At 38.9% G+C, this 19,667-nt stretch overlaps 1 protein-coding gene across 3 annotated transcripts in view; it reads left to right on the top strand.

Moving 5' to 3' along the window:
• The window catches only part of tanc1b (tetratricopeptide repeat, ankyrin repeat and coiled-coil containing 1b), a 153,462-nt gene that overhangs the window by 72,612 nt on the left and 61,183 nt on the right, over positions 1 to 19,667 (top strand). For all 3 annotated transcript variants that reach the window (XM_017692273.2, XM_017692271.2, XM_017692272.2), the window contains exons 5-7: positions 10,410 to 10,531; positions 12,380 to 12,566; positions 18,811 to 19,110. In XM_017692273.2, coding sequence (XP_017547762.1) covers positions 10,410 to 10,531; positions 12,380 to 12,566; positions 18,811 to 19,110 — 609 coding nt within the window. The remainder of the gene's footprint in view (positions 1 to 10,409; positions 10,532 to 12,379; positions 12,567 to 18,810; positions 19,111 to 19,667) is intronic.

Below are 19,667 nucleotides of genomic sequence, written 5' to 3'. Positions count from 1 at the left end.
ACCTCTAATTACAGCCCCTGCCAGCTTATTCTTTGTAGCTCTGTGTGCGTGTGTTTCTGTCAGTGAGCCAGAGTGACAACTGATCATCAATCTCTTAGTCTCTGCTTTAGTGTAGAAATTAAGGGGGGGATCAGTTAAAAAAGGTCGTCATGTTTCTGCAGTCATTCAAATAATCCCAGGGAAAAAGTCATTGCTGTTGAGATCTCTTCTCTTCTCTTCTCTTCTCTTCTCTTCTCTTCTCTTCTCTTCTCTTCTCTTCTCTTCTCTCTGTTGTACTTGTGCTCTTCTAGAGTTTCCTCCTCTTCCCCTCCTCTTACTCCACCCCTCCATGCATTAAAGTCTTTCTGTCCTAATGCAAGTCTCTCTGCTGGTGCACATTGCGAGTGTGCATTTTCTCTGTCAGTTGTAAGCTTCACAGCCTCTGAGCACAGCTGAAAGAGGAGATGCTGCATTCATCAAGTGCTCATTAAAGCGGTTCCACTGTTTTGGAAAGTAAACTCAGTTCCTAATGAATGCCAACTGGCTCGCTTTCTCACGCACAAATGCACGCACACACTGGCACATAAATGGGACAGTGATAAGACAGCCTTGCAGGGCCAGTTTGTTCATACACTCCAGTTCCATACACACACTCAGACACAGACACTTGCTTCTCACTACAAGGGCAAGAGCTTTAACAGCCTGTAAATCACCAAGGCTGAGAATAATGATGTTTTCAACTACTCAGTTTTCACATTATTTCAGTCCTCATGGTGTTGTTTTCCACATCTGCAGTCTAGGGGAAGATAGTACCTGTAATGGATATGTCAGCAGGATTAACTCTTTTTCAAAAGTGACAAATCCACACAACCCCCCACTCTGTGCATGGCCATTTCCAGCTGCTGTTTCACTAGTCTGCTGCTTGCTGTGGGAAATCAAGTCAGGTTTAATTTTTCAGAGACTTTAGCTGGCTTCCGGTTATAAGGTACCAGATGTCATCTGTATTTCCTGTGTTTAAGAGATGGTCTTTTTTGCTCATTCAGTGTGGTGTTTTTTTGTTTTGTTTCAGCTTTTTAGAACACAGTTGTTTTCCATCTTATAAAATGTTATAAAATTCATCTCCTATTGAATGCAATGCACTGCTACTAGCTTAGCTAGCCTTTAAATGGGATGTTTTATTGGGTGGTATCCATATGCTAAGACACATTTATGTTTTACTGATTTGCTGTGCCCGCATATCTAAACAAGGAGTTAAGTTTCATATGTGCCTACTGGCAGGTCACCACACTTAACAGTTTAGTCTTTCAACAGATCACTCTTGATTAATTTAATGAAGGATGTGATTATCATGATTACCTGGCAAGAATCTGCTGTATGCCTTGAGGACAACTGTATAGCCTTTCATTAGGAGTCAACTATAATAGGTGTGAAATATTACACAACACCAGTTCATGCAGACTTCTTCAGTGGACTCTCACTTGTAATGACAGTTTTCCAGCTGGACACTAACACACATATGCAAACACACCCATCAACATCATCATCATTATAACTTTACTGGAGAACTTTACTGTTAACTTTCAATGTAAGAGAGATTTAATTCCAAGTAATTTTATAGCATTTCTATTGGTTCTCTCATCGTGAAATTTTTACACAGTGTAAAGGACAGCCACTATGATGAAGAAAAATAAAAATCTACTTTTTTGGAAGGTGATGGTGTGTACCTAGTCTATAATGTATGCAGCTGCAGGGATTTTTCACATTAGTGTGACAAGACTGGCACAAGAGCTCAGTGTGCGACAACTTTGCAGTTATGTGTTAATTGAGGTTAATTTGCTCATTTGCCTGAATTGGAAGTGAGAGTCATTTCTTTTGAGGATCCTTTGAGTTGGGGCACTGAAGGATATTGTTGCTTCTCATTGATTGTCTTAATCATGCCCTGATCTGCATGAGAATTTCCTCGCCTTGTCTTCTGGTCTTTGATTAGATGATAATTAAGCAAATTTTTAAGAGAGCTGTACAACTGCAGATGAACGTAACAGGTACCACTGTGTCTTGTCTGTGTAAGAGCTCTGATTTATGTATGACTTCAGACAATGTCAGATGAAAAACAAGGGGAGCATTCACACTTCTGTTAAAGGTTTTATGTGACTGTTAAACTGTCAGTTTTTTATGTATATTCTCAAGACTGTCAAGGCTGCAGTTTAGCAGCAGCTTCATGCACAAGTAGAATGTGAAAAGTTCTGACTAGGCTCAATGTTAATGCCAGCTTATTAACAATATAGCTCCATACAAAGTGGCTTAGTTATTTGAATTATTTCATGATATTCAACAGTTGGATTAGTTGATATCACAGCAGCCAAGACCTTTGAACAACAACTCTGATTTCATCTACTATAACATACCTCATGCTATCAGTTTGTTAAGCTGTGGTGCAATTTGGACTGAGGCTTTCTGAGTGAAACTGCATTAAGATCACATCTTTGTGCACTCAGATATACACACTCAGTTGTGTAGGAATGTTCTTCACTTTGTCAACAGGTAACATGATGTAACAATAATTTCAACAAGACATATGATATATTTCTAACATGAAATTACACCTACACCATCATAGAACCTCCCTAATCAATCTATTCAGATAGCAACTAACCGATTTCTGATAGGCCTTGGTTTACACAACCCTTTGTCCTCAGTTCAGCTATCCGAGATTAAATCGAACATCCTTATAATCCAGTATTGTTCAGGTTAAAAATGTATTCAGGGCAAAATGCATCCGCTTTGGAATACTTGTGTTTACCGTAGGGTACAGTGATTTTTGAAAACACAAAAAAGAAAAACTGCTTAGACCCAGAAATCCTAATATGGACATGTCACTGAATACAGTATGATATATGACTTCAAAGGTTTACTTAAAGAACTAAGGTCTACTTAATGTTTAACTTACAAGAAAATGTCACTGACATTTTTCACAGATAACACAGCCAAAAACGATTAGTTTAATAACGATTAGTTTGTTCATTTAGTTCTTTATAACTGTTTTTCTGAGCTTTCAGTTTGAAATTCCAGAGGAAAACACACTCCTGTCTTATACTGAACAAAAAATGTTTTGCTTCAATTTTGCAGCAGTTTGATTGGAAAAAAAAAATTCCAATGTTTTTTAAATAGAAATGTGTTGTGCTGCTACAGGAAAAAATCACTGCAGATACTAATGTGGGAATTCTGTGTTTTTTTTTTTTTTTTTTTTTTTTTTTTTTGGAATCCCAGTAAAAAAACTAGAATACGTACATAGTCTGTGCTGGGCTAAACTCATTCTAGATGGTAGTCTAATGTTGTCTAAATTTGCTCTACTTAGTTGGCAGACTATGGGTTTCGTTATTTAGCAGGGCTAAAAGCAGGCATTTGTAAGTGTAGTAACGGATATTCTGAGTTAGATGCTGCTGTTGGTGGAGAGTTGAAAGAGATAGTGATAGACAGAGAGAGTGCTCTTGGTAGCCTTAATCTGAGAGATGCTGCTTTCTCTCAGCCACACCCTATATAGCCCAGCCAATATAACTATCAAGTGCATTACTGCACCAGGGACAGAACAGTCACATGAAAGTCAATTAAGATGCAATCTGGGCTACATACTTAATCTAATTGGCTGTGGTAACACACACAAACAAAGAGTGTGTGAGGGAGAGATAAAGCCACCCAGACCTACTATTTGTGATCTTTAAGCCTCTTTCTCCAAATACTGAATGCCTTTGGAAGTAGTCCACAGAAAAATATTTAATGAAGATAAGGTATGTCTGGTCCTTTGGTCCTTGCTCTTTTTCTGTGTCTTTGTGTCTGTCTGTATGTCTGTATGTAAGACAGAGAATGATGCTGTGCTGCAGTGCTCCTATGTCATATCACCTGATGGCCACTCTGATTGTGTTTTGGGGAAATGTCTGATGGATCGATCAGTCAGAGCTGTGTAATTAAAAAAATCACCTAATGGATGAGTCCCCAGCCCTAAACACTGTATCTCCTGTGATTATCAGTGCTGGTGAGGAGAATATTGCTTAAAACTCCCGCCTCTCTGCAAGAAAGCACAGAACTTAATCAGACTCAAACGGCCTCAATACCCAATACCCTGCTTGATATATGAGCCATAAACTGTTTCCCCCACCAGCCCACCAAGAATGAATAAAAATCATGTAGAAGTATTTTATGCTCCTATACCACATTAACATGCTTTTACAGTGTAAACCATTAGATGCTGTTTGTCAGCTTTAAGTAACTAAGTCTTTTGTTTGTTAAAACTGTATTTAGTGATTTATTGACTATACAGAGCTTTAAGCTTGTTCTATTGTGTCTGAAGGCACTGCAGATATATCAGATCAGTTAACATGCAAATAGATTGTCTTCTTTTCTGCATGTACTTTCTGTGGCATCATTAGAGTTTTTATTTCATATCAAATATATACACCAATTTAGCAGTATATGGTCCTTGAATGGATATTTGTAGTTGGTAGCTGTCAGTTTGGAAGCTTACAGGAAAACCAACTACTACGATTTCAAATGTTAATCATTTATTCCTAACATTACTCTGTGTTCTCTTCGGGTGTGGAATGAGCACCTGTTAATGGCTTGTTGCCATAGTAACAGATGTTTTTTTTTTTTTTTTTTTTTCTTGAACAGAACAGGGAGAAAAGAGATTCCTCTATTCAGTATCAGACCTTATAAGACAGCTGTAGTGAAATGTAGCTAGTGAGTAGAACTAGGAAGAGAGTGGAAGGACATGAAAGCAGAAGAGCTGGTGTTAAGCTGCATGGAGCTGAGCAACATAGATGGAGATGAGTAACATAGATGAACATGAGTCAATTTAGATAGCAAATGAGAGCCACTTTGAGAAGGAAGTATGAATTAGAGAGGAGCAAAAAGGTTATCTGAATGCCTCAAGACTGGGATAAGTGGGAGTATAAGTGGGAGGTCATAAGTTCAGATACATACATGGGATTACTACTATATTTTAAGGATGTAAAATATCAGAATAATACTAGAGACAACAATTTATTTCAGCTTTATTTCTTTCATCACATTCCCAGTGGCTCAGAAGTTTACATACACATGGTTAATATTTGGTAGCATTGCTTTTAATCCCTTGTTTAACACGTTTTGTGTAGCGTTCTACAAGCTCCTCACAGTAAGTTGCTGGGATTTTGGCCCATTCTTCCTGACAGAAGTGGTGTAACTGAATCAGTTTCAGTTCTACCCATAAAGTTTCTATGGGATTGAGGTCAGGGCTTTGTGATGGCCACGTGGTTACTTTCTTTTTGTTGTCTTTAAGCCATTTTGTCACTTTGGAAAGATGCTTGGGTACTTTGTCCATTTGGAGGACCCATTAGCACCCAAGCTTTAGTCTCCTGCCTGTGTACTGAGATGTTGCTTCAATATCTCCACATATTTTCCCTCCTTATGATGCCACCTATTTTGTGAAGTACATCAGTCCCTTCTGCAGTAATGCACCCCCACAACACAATACTGCCATCCTCATGCTTCATGATTGAGATGGTGTTCTTTGGCTTGCAAGCCCTTCCCCCTTTTCTCTATCAATAACCAAGATCATTATGGCCAAACAGTACCATTTTTGTTTAATCAGACCAGAGGACAGAGGATAATATCAGAGTTTTTTTTTTGCACCAAAGTACATTGACTTCTAGGAGACAAAATATGTCTCCTCCCTGAATGGTATGATGACTGTGTGGTTCCACGGTGTTTCAACTTGGTATTATTATTTGAACAGGTGAACGTGGTACCTGTTTTGCATGCTGTTTTTGAAATTGCTCTCAAGGGTGTACCAGACTAGTGGAGGTCCACAATTCTTTTTCTGATGTCTTGGCTGATTCCTTAGCGTTTCTACCTCAAAGGCAAAAAGGCCTTGGAAGTAGGCCTTAAAATACTGCCACAGGTACTCCTCCGGTAACTCAAAAGATGTCAGTTAGCCCATCAGAAGCTTCTAAAGCCATGATATGATTTTCTGGAATTTTCAAAGCCGTGTAAAGGCACAGCCAACTTGGTGTATGTTAACTTCTGACCCACTGGAATTTTGATATAGTGAATTATAAGTGAAATTATCTGTTTGTAAACGTTTGTTTTAAAAATTGCTCATGTTGTGCAAAGTAGATATCCTAAACAACTTGCTAAAAGTTGACATTGATTCTACAAAGGAAATAAATATAAGTTTTAATGAATTCAAGCTACATGCAGGATGTCAGTGGATCTTTAAAAAGTCTTAAATTTGTTTAACTAAAATAATGCATGTCTTAAAATGTCTTAAATGTTTTAAATCCATCTCCCAAAATGGCACAGACAATAAATAACCATTTTGTTTTATTATCAGGCATTTTGCAGTTTCCAGATTTCATATGCATGTTATCTTACTGTTTTAACGGCAGGTTGAGCAAAGTGGAACCAACAGCATTATTTATGCCTCCAAGCAGCACTAATTGCAGGTACATTCATTACTTTGTTTTAGCTAGCAGAGATGGTACTGTAGAGGCATGGGGAAGTGTAAATTTAACGAAAACTGGTTGGATAACCCTTATTTGCATCGTGGTTAAATCCAGTTCAAGGTAATCTGTACGAAGTGCACAGCACCATCAACAGATCTCCGAACAGCATTCAGCTCCACTGCTACTCTTAAAGCAGAGGTGCTCTGGTATCTGCGCACAGTAACACAGCTATCAGGAATCATCAACAATCAGAGAGAAAAAAAAGAATCAAACTCTGCTCCAGGTGTCGATCAGTTTGCAGAAGGAAGCTGATCAGCTTGCCAAAGAAGCAGAGGGAAAAGCTGGCACATTAATGGCACAGCTTATCACAAAATCAAATGATGCAAAGACAAATGTGTGAAAAAAAAATAGAGGAAGAGTTGGAGGCAATGGGTACTGAACTCAGAGACATGTTATGATTCTGAGAAAATTGTAGAAAATTGCAGACAGAATGACTCTTTTTTCAGTGTATGGACAGTTCCATTTTTCTTTGTGCAAAACTGTTCATTTATGTTTGTTTAAAATATTGGTTCATTACAAAATATAAGAATCACATGTTTTCAGTAAAGTTTCAGTAAATGTAATATTGGTGCCATTGTGTGCTTTTTGCCACTTTGTTTTTGCCAAAGTGGTCTTAATTTTACCTCTGAGTGGCATTAAAAAAAAGTCTTAAAAAGTCTTAAATTTAACCTCCTCATATCTGCACATACCTTGTACCTGTCTGTTAACTTATGCCTTCAACTGGAGTTCTGGAGATGAAGAAAGGCAGAGAGCATTGAAAAGGTGGGGCAGTTTGAGGACAAGAGACATGTTAAAGAACCAAAGAGAGTGAGAGAAGTGGTTTCTTTACACAGTAATAGATATGCTTTTATAATAGCCCTAGTGTAACTTTAAATGTCTTGGGGAAATTGTGATATTTTTGTGATGGACTATTATGTAAAATACTTTGGTAATATACTAACTCATTATATTCATGATTGTGAAACTTGTTTTATGTGAAAAAATATAGGGTGGTGGTGGTTAGAAGATGAAACATGTTGAACAAAAGAGAGTTCTCTAGTAGAACTTTTTTTTATATAACTTTGAGAAATAATGATTTTTTTTTTGTTAACTGGTCATTTTCATGCCAGTTTATTTAAACTGAGACATTGCAGAGTGGTGGAGAATGGGGTTGGAAAAAGAGCAGGTAGCACTTTTCCAGGGTTGTCTGTGTGCATAATAATCTGAATAGAGGTAAAAGGAGTAATGAGACTCTTTGATTGCTCCTCCCAGCTTTTTCACATGCTTTCACCTCCTCCTCCTATTGGTCGCATAACCACAGACTCCATGCATATCTCTCTTATTCAGAGTTGCCAGCAGCCCACATGCACTCGACTATATTCCTAAATGGTGAGATAAGTATATATACAGCAGTGTCCATAAATTAATTATTTCTTTGTCAGTTGGCAGCAAACACTTTGAAGTGTGGTTGATGCAGTGTGTGCTTTTTCATTTGTGCTTTTTGCTGGCAGGTGGTCGAGGGTGGTGGAATGGGGTGCAGGAGGGGGATTGATTGTGTATTATTTTGATATGCATAGCTGCTTTAGTCCTTACTTCATACCGGGAAGGGAGGTGTGTAATCAAATGGACTGTCAGTGGTATTAATATGTTAGGCAGAAAGGGAGGTGTGACGGAAGCTTGTGTGTGTGTCTGCAGTAGAGGGAATGATGATGGAATGCTGTATAATAGATTACTGCACTACAATACTGTAGTGAGCTCTACAGGTTTACCACAGTGTTCAAGGGTCAGTTTATTTCACTCTCTGTTCACTGCTATTCACTTAAGAGTTCAGCCCAAATCACTCCATATGTGCTGCAGTTTACTTCATGTTCACTACCTCTTTGTTCATTTCCTATTAACTACTCTTCAGTCCTTGTTCACTACAATCCACTCCCTGTGGACGATGATGATTCATTTGTATTTGCTTGTTCAGTCCTGTTCACTCCTGTTAGCTCCTAGTTTACTGAGTTTCCTTCTTCCCACTGGGGAAACCCACAGTGCATGTCATGAAGGTGAGTTTGTGTGTGCGCCGTGGCAGAGTTATGTTCTTACGCTGTAAAAATGATTTGTGTGTTACCAAAAGAGCTAAGGAACCTGGTTTCCTTAAATGGTGAGATTGTGAACTTAGATTAACATAATGTAAAACACAGATTGGCAACTGTTAATTTATTATTAGAAGCAACCAGGTTACATGTGTGGGTTCAAACCTTGGTAGTCGACCCTACCAGCACAACACCCCATAGTAGGAGGTATTTTAAAATGTTTTTATTTTTAGCTTAATCAGACAAGAAAGCCATTATGATGCTAGAATAATAGTTTATAAAGTAATACAAACGTTTTGTAGTTATTGCTTCGACAGAATTAAACATGCAGGCAAAATACTATATTTGTAATAGATAAGTGAAGGGATCACATTGTGTAAGCTTCTTGAACATGTTATTTGTTTTTTTGTTTGTTTTTTCTTTAAACTGATCATGCCACACAGAAAGACTTCTGTCCAGTCTTATAAAATGTGTACCATTTGTGCATATAATATGGTATGAACACACATTTAATTATAATGTCTAATTTCCCTTGTTATTGCCTACCATATTGCTGCCTCTCTTGTCCTAATGGTCACTTTCTTTTTGGTGATGGGAGTTTGAAGCTGAAGTTAGTAGTTAATTCAAAGAGGAAAGAGTGAAAGCAAGGTTGAGTATAAGTGAGCATTTTCTTGCTTATTGTTTTTCTGTTCAGGGCAGCAGGTTTGTGATTAGCTGTTTCTTGCCAGTTCACATGGCATGGCAGCCTGGATTCCTCATTATGCCACCACATGTTCACTGGTGGACTATAACTTATACTATAACTTAACCTGTCATTTATATTACTGTTGTAATATTAACTACAAGAATTCAGTTACAAATATTTTTATTACAAACATTTAGTTACATTTGCTCATGTTATTTTGCCTCTTTCAACGGTGAGTAAAGCACCTCATCCAGCTGGGTCAACCTCTGTCTATGTCTGTCTTTGACTGATTGGTTTGTACTCACTGACCAGTATTTTAAGCTAAACTTGTTTCTTTCAGAGTTTCTTAGCAGGTACTGTTTTTTAAGCATGAGTAATCAAAACTGCTTATTCCAAACGCAAGGATATTTCTTCCCATACATGCAAAGCTAAAGAAATTCTTAACAAGCTTAGCAACAGGAGAGAGATGGTATGTGAGAAACACATCACTTGTGAAGCTACAAGTGTGTGACAGCTAGAAAGACTGAACGAAGGGTCCTGTTTTCCACTCATTAATATTCTCTTCCTCTCTTAGAAGACTTGAGCTGCAAACAGGCAGCAGACAAACAGTACACTCACATTGGAGACCTTAACACTGCCTCTGCATCCTCAATGAGCTTTGTGTGTGTGCACGCTTCAAAATATGATGCTGTTCTGCGTGTATCATTGCTGGACGTTGTGTTTGTGTGGTTTTGGTGGTGAGAGCTGGTGCTCTCTCGTTACTCCAGCTGACTGCACAGTTGCTTTTTCTCTTTTAGCTTGTGTGTCGACCCCATGAGACTGAGACACACAGATCAGAACAAACAGGGAAACACACACACTGTCCCACTCTCCCATTCTGCCAGTGTGGGAAACTAACGTTTCTCTCTCTCTCTCTCTCTCTCTCTCTCTCTCTCTCTCTCTCTCTCTCTCGCGCTCTCGCTCTCGCTCTCTCTCTCTCTCTCTCTCTCTCTCTCTCTCTCTCTCCCTCTATCTATCTCTCGCTCTCTCTCGCTCTCTTTTTCTGCTTGTCTGTCTCATGCGTGCGCTGTTTCTCTGCCCTTCACCCTCTCCCTTTCCATTTCTCACCCTCTCTTTCTCTCCCTCTCTCTTCTCTCTCTCTCTCAGAACCGGCTAGTCCTGGCCCCTCCCCCGCCACTCAGGAGTTGATGACACGTTTGGGCTTCTTGCTGGGTGAAGGTATCCCAGGCTCTGCGCGCATACCTATGGACAACAACAATGAAAAGAAGGTATTTAATTTTCCCTCTGCAGCTGCTGCTGCCTGAAGAGAGGGAGGTAGGGAGAGGGAGAGAAGGAGAGAGAGAGAGAGAGAGAGAGAGAGAGGGAGGGAGAGAAGGAGAGCCAGAGGGAGGCATGGGGCGGGGGATCTGAGGTAAGAGAAGGACAGATAAGAGAGGGAGGGAAAGAAAGAGGCAGTATATTCATATACATGTATTAGCACTGAAGCATGAGTGATAAAAGAGGCAAGGAAAGAGTTAAGGAGGGAAAGTAAGCGAGGGGGGGGAAGAGTGAGAGAAAGGCAGAGTTATGTGAGTGTTTAAGAGAAGGATGATCAGTGTGTGGAGCTGTGTGCCCTGTACTGGAGCTGGATTACAGGCTCATTATCACTGGAATGGCTTCACTCTCTCAGTGTAAGGCTAACTTTGATCAACCTGCTCTGTGAAGTATCTGAGTGCATGTTTCCTTTTACAATGTGTGTTAGACAATGTGCATGTTTTTGGTGAGTGTATGTTACATTTAGGGTGTGTTTTGAGTGTAATGGAGGGTTTGGGCAGCAGTGTGTGTTGTAGCTGGTTTGCTGTGTGTGATTAAAGTAATTGATTTTGCTCAGCTGACATGTGCAGGGCCATGATTCTTCTGTGATCTTCCCCCTCACAAACTTGAGTGTGTAAGAGAGCCTTTTCAGAAATAGAGTGTAACATGTCAGGTTGTCCACAGTCTGTGTGTTCGTATGTTTGGCAGAGATAATAAGGCTGATACTGTTAAGAAGTGGCAGAGGTGCTCCTGGAATGTGTTTTGACAATTGTGGCATTAGATGAAACTCACTCTGCAAGGGATGGTCATCTTCATTTATTCAAATAAGTGAGAATGTAAAACAAGGCAATATTTGTTAAATGACACAGTAAACATAGTTGAGTGATATGGCCAATAATGCTGTTGATTTTCAGATTTTGAGATATTGCTACATAAAAACCTGAGCAACTGCAACATATGTTGTTTATGTCATGTTTCAGATTGTTGTGAAAGAGCGAAATGCATAAAAATAAATAAATAATAAGCGTTCTTTCAGGAAATCTGGTTTCTGTCTGTCTAGCTCATTTTTGTAAGACTATGCAAGTGTCTTTGTGTCATTTTAAGAAAAAAGTTCAATTAACAGAGACTATGCCTCGTTTTTTAGGTGTTTTTAGTGCAAAGAGTAGCAGCATTCAATCAGAGAACATGAATTAATCAACTTTGTTAATGCAAACTTGTATCACTAAATACTGTGATTTATTTGGGATGTATTGTGACATGGACTTTTATCAGTATCACCCAGGTCTAGTGGAAGGGTTTTAAATTGGACTTACTGATTTGAAAGGGATTAAAGAGTGGATTGAAGAGAGACTGGTTTAGAGCTAGATGATGGATAGATAATTTGAAGTTAAAGCAGTTTGCCCTTGGTTTGTTTTGGTATAGATGAATAATGTGGTGAGTGATCTCACTCCAAACACGTGTCTCTGTGTGACTAATGAGAGGCTGATTTATTTTGCTGAAGCAGTGGATGCGCTCGGGTTTGTTTGGAGTTTGGAAAATAGGCTGAACTCAAGATGAACTCTCTAGGCTCGCCTCAAGATGGAAACTGTTGATCAGAACATGTTTTATGGGTTGAAACTTACATTCATGTTCTCTAGATCATTCCTCTGTAATCCTAATGTAATTTGATTCTGAATTTCTCTCTTATGTCTCCTCTCTCCTTTCCTTTTTTCAGTATTATATGGAATGCAGTAAAGATAGCAGTACATGAGCAGAAAATTGAATAAAGCGTGCATTGATTTCGAACTGAAGATGCTGTTTTCTGTGTTTGTGTTTCTCTGTAGTGCTTATTGAATCAGGGGGTAAGTCCTTGCTCCACACTGACCAGTAGCACAGCGTCTGCATGCACAGACAGCCCCTGCTCAACTTTGAACAGCAGTGCCAGCCGCCCCCCCGCCAGCCAACGCAGCCCCTGCGGCACTATCACCAGCCCCAGCTCCACTTTAGAAAGCAAGGACAGTGGAATCATAGGTACTACAAGCAGACACAAGCTGTTCTTCTGGCAACCACTGTGGCGCCTTTGGCACCATTATCACTCCTATTCAAGAATAATGTTACACAAGACATAGGTGCTCTATGGCTTGGTTATCCTTGCATTTCATGTGACATCACACTTTGTAAGTTACTGCATTTTTGAGGACTGAATAGAGAACTGACTGTGCTAAGCTAATGAGATGCATTTTTGTTTGCTGCACAATTTGTTGCAAGTGAGGGATTACAACTTTACAAGTGCAAAATATATTCAGAATAAACTTTAACTAATTCCAACATGAATCAGAACAGTTTGACTAACCTTAATCACTCCCCCTTCATCTTCTTTTATTGTGATCAAACCTAATTGACCTTGTTTGTCTTTAAACCTTCTAAAATGAAAGTATTTATTTTATCTGTATAAAACCATTTCTGCTTAAAAATGCAGTGGTAGTGACTTAGTAGTGGGTTGCAGAAATAAGTGGCAGATCATTTCTTCACTTTAGACGTCCATGCCAGTGGCAAGTGCTACATGCCATTCCACAGAATGCTTCTACCACAAGTCACTTTTCTTAAAATGAGAGCAGCTAGCTACATATTTAAATATTTTACTTAGACAGTTACATTGCTTACACTTTTAGTGATCACTGCAAGTTAGTTTGCTGCTTAAAGCTGTTAGATAATTTAGTGCATGTAGTATTCTTCAGAGTTTGCAAAATAAATCCCTTTACACAAGACAAATAGCATTTATAATTTAAATAAGAAAGCACTTAAAACTCAGATGCCAGTAGCAAGTGTTATTTGCCAGTGTCATATTGAATTTTCACAGTTAGACATTTTCACGATACATGATAAGAATGATCACTTTTTTTCTACACAGACAGAATACACAACTAATGTTGACATCATAAAACTACCATCAGCTCTGGGTACAACAATTTATTTTCAGTGTTTCACTTTGCAAAATACTGTTATATTGCCCACTTCTAGTTGGCATGACTAACATACAGATCCATGGAATGCTTTTAACCACACCTGGGAAAGGGCCACAGCTTATTTTATTGACTTTGTGAAGGTATTGTTGTTTTTGTCATCTTTCACCTCCCATTACATTCACATTGTGCAGCAATGCCAGAAATTAGACCCAAGTATGGCAGCCGCAACAGAAATATCACGTGGCTCAAACACAAGAATAGTATTCCTCAATGATATTAGATTGATCTATTCGTAGGCTTGTAGTGTTGTAGAGAGATAGTGCTGTGGTGAAGGTCTAGCCTACCGCTGACATGAATCTCTGCAGATCTGTGCTTTCACACTCGCTGACAGAAAGATTACATATTTCTCTCTTAATTATTATGTAATATGACAGCTGAAAGGTTTGAGCTTCTGTAAAATATCTATAGGGTAATTCTTTCATGTAGCCACTGCCACAGTGTTATGGAGGTGATCTGATCCAAATGTTTAAACTGACTTTTTTGTTTTTTGAAATATAAAGAAGTGTAGTTCAGAGGACAGAGCTGTGTGTGTCATTTCCCTCCTAGGTATATGAATTGTGCATCACAATTAGACAAGTTAAACCCTAATCATGTTTTCTTCAACTCCACAAATTAATAATTTGTGAGCAGAAAGAAAAAAATAAGCCTTTGACCACCTTTCACTTTGACACTGACATTAGAAGAACAGCTGAGGGACTTATTCTGATATCTAATGTTTGATGATGTATTTATGTTCCACAAAAAGCAGAATGTTTGGGTGATGCTATAGTACGAGTTCCCATATCTCTGTATCCCTTGCATGTGCATTTGTGGTTGTTTTCTGCATTAATACTTACTTTGTTTTAAGAGAAAGGTGTTAACCAGTCTGCCTCCATATAGTTCTTTCTCTTCGACCATCCTGGCCATAGATAGAGCTGATGACCGGGACTTATATTCCTGTCTTGCATACCTTTGTAGATATTTGTAATAATTCCTGCTAGTGGTGCCGCTATGTCTGCAATAAGTTAAGAGAAATCCTGTGTTAGTATCATTCTTCATATATATTGCTCTGACCACCAAGACTAGGAAGGAGAGAGCACTAAAATAAAAAAAAACTAAAGTCCTCTAAGTGCAGTTACAGCACATAAAATCTCAGAACTTTACTGCTTGTTTTCCAGTCACGCTAAATAGGACAAACATCCTGCAGAGACTCTAGTACTGTAGCACTGATGGCCAAATTCACATTAGGTTAAATTATGTTTCTCACATCTGGCAATTCACAAAAACCCAAATCTACAACAAATTTGTGATGAATACATGACAAGTGTACTTATGTTTCTAATAATAATCACCACTATTAACTGAAGTGATTTGTTTTGATTATATTTTCTTATTGCTATTTTTATAGTTATTTTCTGCAGTTATTAGCTTTTATGCTAATAAATTTACATCACAAGGAACAGAGGGCCGAAGACCAAATCACTAATTAGCCAATTTGATCATTTTAGACTTATATATTTGCATACGCTATACAATAAATGAAATTGTTTATTGCAGTTATTTTCATGATAATTCATTGTCAGCTAAATTTTCATTTTCATAACAAGCCTAGCTCTAATGAGTGTTAACTAAACTTGGGTGAGAAAGACATAAAAAGAAAGAAAGAGGGCTGAAAGGTTTGGAGAAAGAGAAGAGAGGAACGATGGCTGATTAATGAAGTTTCTGTAATAGTAAGAGGGAGGATGGAGAATTCTCTTCTTGCCACGTCTTAATTTTCCTACTTTTGACCGACACATAGCTCGGATTATGTGTGCATATGTGTCCACACACACTGACACACAATACATCTCACAGCTGATGTGTGGAAAATGGTTTTAAGCTCAGGGCCTCTGACAAATAGCTTAATCTGTCTTTTGTCCTCTATGATAGCCAAAACAAGCACTCGCACCTGAACCTGACCTGACTGTGTAAAGACTTTCTCAGTATGATGATTCTGCATTGCAGTAGAGTTGTACTTAATCATAGGCACAAACATTGTGCACAGGGCACTCCTGGTCTAATGACGTGTTTTGTTGATTGAAAATAAGTACATATCCTTTACAGAGAGCACACTTCTGCATATTTTAATACGTATTTATGAAGATATTTATTTGAATTTTTGTTTCTAATGGTTTATTTCATTTAACTTTTTAAAATAGAAATTGCATGAAAATGTACAGACAATGCCATACTTACATTTTTTTTCTCTGTAGGGAATGGGTCGACTTTTATTTTAGAAAATCAATAAAACGTAAGAAGTCGTCACATTTTGTTTAGGGCGCGCATGAATTAAATGAAATGGTACTACTTCTTTCTGCTTTGACACATTCAACATTAGTGTTTTATTCAAAGATTGATTTTCTGATGTTCATATCAAGTGATGCAACATATGTTTGGTGTGTGAAATCCACATTATCTTTAAAAAACAAGAGGATAGGGCACACAGAGACATGTAAGCCAGCGAGTGTTTGTTCCCTGTGGTTAAAGGATGTAGGTGTCATTTGGCAGGTCTGTTTATTTGTGGCTTTTACACCATGTGTCATGACGACCCGAGAGAACAGAGGAGAGGATTATGAGATTTGCTTTTTTCATGCGAGCAAACACCTGTCCGAACTCCAGTAATGCAAACAAGAGTTGCTTCCCCTGCCCAGAACCCTGCTTAGCAGAGGTTTGCATTTTTTCCTTTTAATTGGAGAATATGTCTTTAAAATAATTACATGCACAACTAAACCAGGATTCAGATTGGGCATATCATTTGATTTGTGTAATCTTGAATATTGCATAATAATTTCCCCCATTGTGGTTTATGATGTGTAAACCATTGCATGGGTTAATAGACTTACTGCAGTCAGATCCATAATCTTTGACGATATGTACATATATTGTACTGCTATAATTTAATGAGACGGCATAAAGTGAAAGTGCTAAGCTATGATTAAGCAAAGGCATCTACATTCAGTTCTGTTCTGACCTGAGTTACTGACTACATATGCACAGCATCTTTCTTCACAGAGGGAATTTAGACATCTACTCACGTAATGTGAATCTGAAGAGAGTAAGTGAGGATGAGGCTAGATCTAATTAGATGTGTCCTAACTGTAGAGGGTAAATATGATCAGGTGGAAGATGTTGATAAGGTCAGAGCTGTTGAGGGGAGGAACTTTTCCTCAGAGTCTTTCATTATGGCCAGCAATCTCATCTCATTCTTCTCCAGGAGGGAAGTGAGCTATGATGGAATTAGAGGTGACTTTAACAGCCATTTGTCCATCTTTTCCTTTGCCTTTTTTTTCTCACTCTCCTGTGTGAAGCCATTGTTACTAAAGGGTTATGAGGTTAAGACCTCCGCTTCTCCTTCTTGTTTATGCAAATAAGCTGACTTCTGAGGACCACAGTCATGATTCAAATACCCATCTGTTCTTCCTGTCCTCCCCCCTTTCCTCTCACTTTCATCATCTTCATATGTCAAGTTATAAGACGTGGAGCATAACACCCTTTTTTTTCTCTCTCTCTCTCCCTCCCTCCCTCCCTCTCTCTCCCTCCCTCCCTCTCTCTCCCTCCCTCCCTCTCAATGTATCCTTCTCTCACAAATCTAAATTCATGTGCAAATTTGGAACAAGAATGTGGCAAGCACACTTGCGTTTTTACTTTTTTACAATGTTAAAAATGTGAGACCGCACAAATAATGACAGATTTCACCATCCTTAGTCATCCTTTACTCATCAGAGCTCCCGGACTACAAAATTTGCTCAGAATAAAATACCTCTCACTTTCAGATTATGCTCACAAGCCAAAGACCTGACCAATTTAGGATGTTACAGAATTTTTGAAGTCAAAACAAACATTGTAGAAGACCAGAGATTGCTGTGTGGTAGCTGTGTGTGCAGTAGTATTTATGAAGCAGAAAGCAGAAAACAAGAAGCAAAAACTTTGATGAGAATTAAATTTGTTTTATCCTAATTTGTAATTTTGTGGGAAAATAAATGTCAGCTTGGTGCTGACATAGCACAGCAATTCCTATAGAAGTACTAATGATAAATAGCATTAGCATAGTGTGCTCAGCTCTCCATTCAGCTTTCCTCTCTGCTCAGCTTGGCGACGCCGTATTGCCGACCATCTCCACTTGTTTTTCCCTAAAACTCTTTTTGCACGTGTAACGTATTACATATAATAAAAATATTTTTTTGGCCCATTGATGTAAGCATTTTTTTTGTACCAAACTGTTCTCTTCTAAAATCTCTCCAACCTGCACATGACAGATATACTATGTGGACAAAAGTATTGGGACATAGAGGCATATTGCACCTATAGGAGCTTTCATGATATCCTATTCTAAATCCAAAGACATTAATGTAGAGTAATGTAGAGACATTAATGTAGATGTCCTTTGCAGCAATAACAGCTTCCACTCTTCTGGGAAGATTTGTACAAGACCATGAATTTAAGGAATTTTGTGCACTGGGGCTCAGTCATGCTGGAACAGAAAAGGGCCTTCCCCAAATTGTTCCCTCAAAGTTAGAAGCTTTGCACTCAGTCTCACACTCACAGTAGATTTACAGTCATTGGAACTAAGGCCAACCCCTGAAAAACGACCCCATAGCATTATTCCTCCTCCACCAAACTTTACAGTTGGCACAATACAGTCAGGCAGGTAACATTCTTTTGGCATTCACCAAACTCAGATTAGTCCTTCTGACAGCCAGATAGAGAACCATGATTTGCCTCTACAGAATGTTTCCACTGCTCCAGAGTCCAGTGGCAGCATGCGTTACACCACTCCACCTGATACTGGGCATTGTGCATTTTGACCTTGTTTGTAGTCTTGTGGGTAGTTGCTGGAAACCCATCTTATGAAGCTACTAACATGCAGTTCTTTTGCTGATGGCAATTTGGAACTCTTTAGTGTGTGATTCAACAGAGGATAGACACTGTACACTTCACTTACTATGGTAGCTACGACTGGAGTGTGAGTAGATTTGAGGGCTAGAAATTGGAATAAACGCACCTTACATGTCAGGATAATGTGGTAAAATAACTATTTAAATCACTTTTGTGATTGTTAAGAATGGCAAATATGCTTTAAAATCAGCCTAATTGATTTGTAGAGTAGGCTAGGCACATTACAATACATACCTTATAGTTTTTTTTATAACAGTCATTCCCAAAGAATTTTCTAAATAAATTTCTCTCTCTCTCTCTTTATATATATATATATATATATATATCTCGTCCAGCCACCATCACAAGCTCCTCAGAGAATGACGACCGCAGTGGGTCCAGTCTGGAGTGGAGTAAGGAAAACAGCGTGAGAGGGAGTGGGCACCATGCACTGGCTCCAGCCTCCAAGCGTGCAGACACCTGCTCTCCTGTGGCTGAGGAAGAAGCATCCACAGTGGAGAGCTCTGGGAGCAGCAGAGTCGCAACCACGGTAACCACAGGGGCAGGGGTGGCAGGGGCCAATGCTGAGGGTCCAGTTCACTACCCAGCACAGAACTCCTCCAGCCTCATGATGCCCAGGCCCAACTCTGTCGCAGGTAAGAGAGAGACATATCACTAAACTGGTGGTATCTGGGAAAAAGTGCTTAGGGACCCCTTGTATGAATTGATTTCTTTCAGTCATCCACAAGCAGTCTACAAAGGCTGAAAGTAGATAGACCATGGAGAGTTGTGAGAATTGTGCTCCATGCCTGACATGCTTAAGGGCAGTTTGTTGCTCTGTGCCTGCTCCTAGTGAATTGTTTATGATTTGAATGTGAATGTTTATCGTGAAGACAAGTGCAGGATGATATATAGTCTATACACCAGTATTGGTGTCACATCACAATACAGATTTGTAGTTTTATTGGTGTTAATACATCATATGTCTTTGCTGTAGTAACAATACTCTTATGAGAAGGTTGTACAGTAAATGTTGGAACATTTTGATTGCATATAACCACAAGAGGATTAATGAGGTCAGATACGGATGTTTAGTTCTGTATCACAAGTCCTGGGTGGTGCTCTATCACTCCAGAGAATACAGTTCCTTTGCTCCAAAGCCCGGTGCTGGGGTGTTCATACCTGTGAAACCCATGCTTGGCTTTGGGCACAA

Source organism: Pygocentrus nattereri, chromosome 6 (assembly GCF_015220715.1).
Source record: "Pygocentrus nattereri isolate fPygNat1 chromosome 6, fPygNat1.pri, whole genome shotgun sequence".
NCBI lineage: Eukaryota > Metazoa > Chordata > Actinopteri > Characiformes > Serrasalmidae > Pygocentrus > Pygocentrus nattereri.
This window is presented reverse-complemented; position numbering and strand designations above follow the sequence as displayed.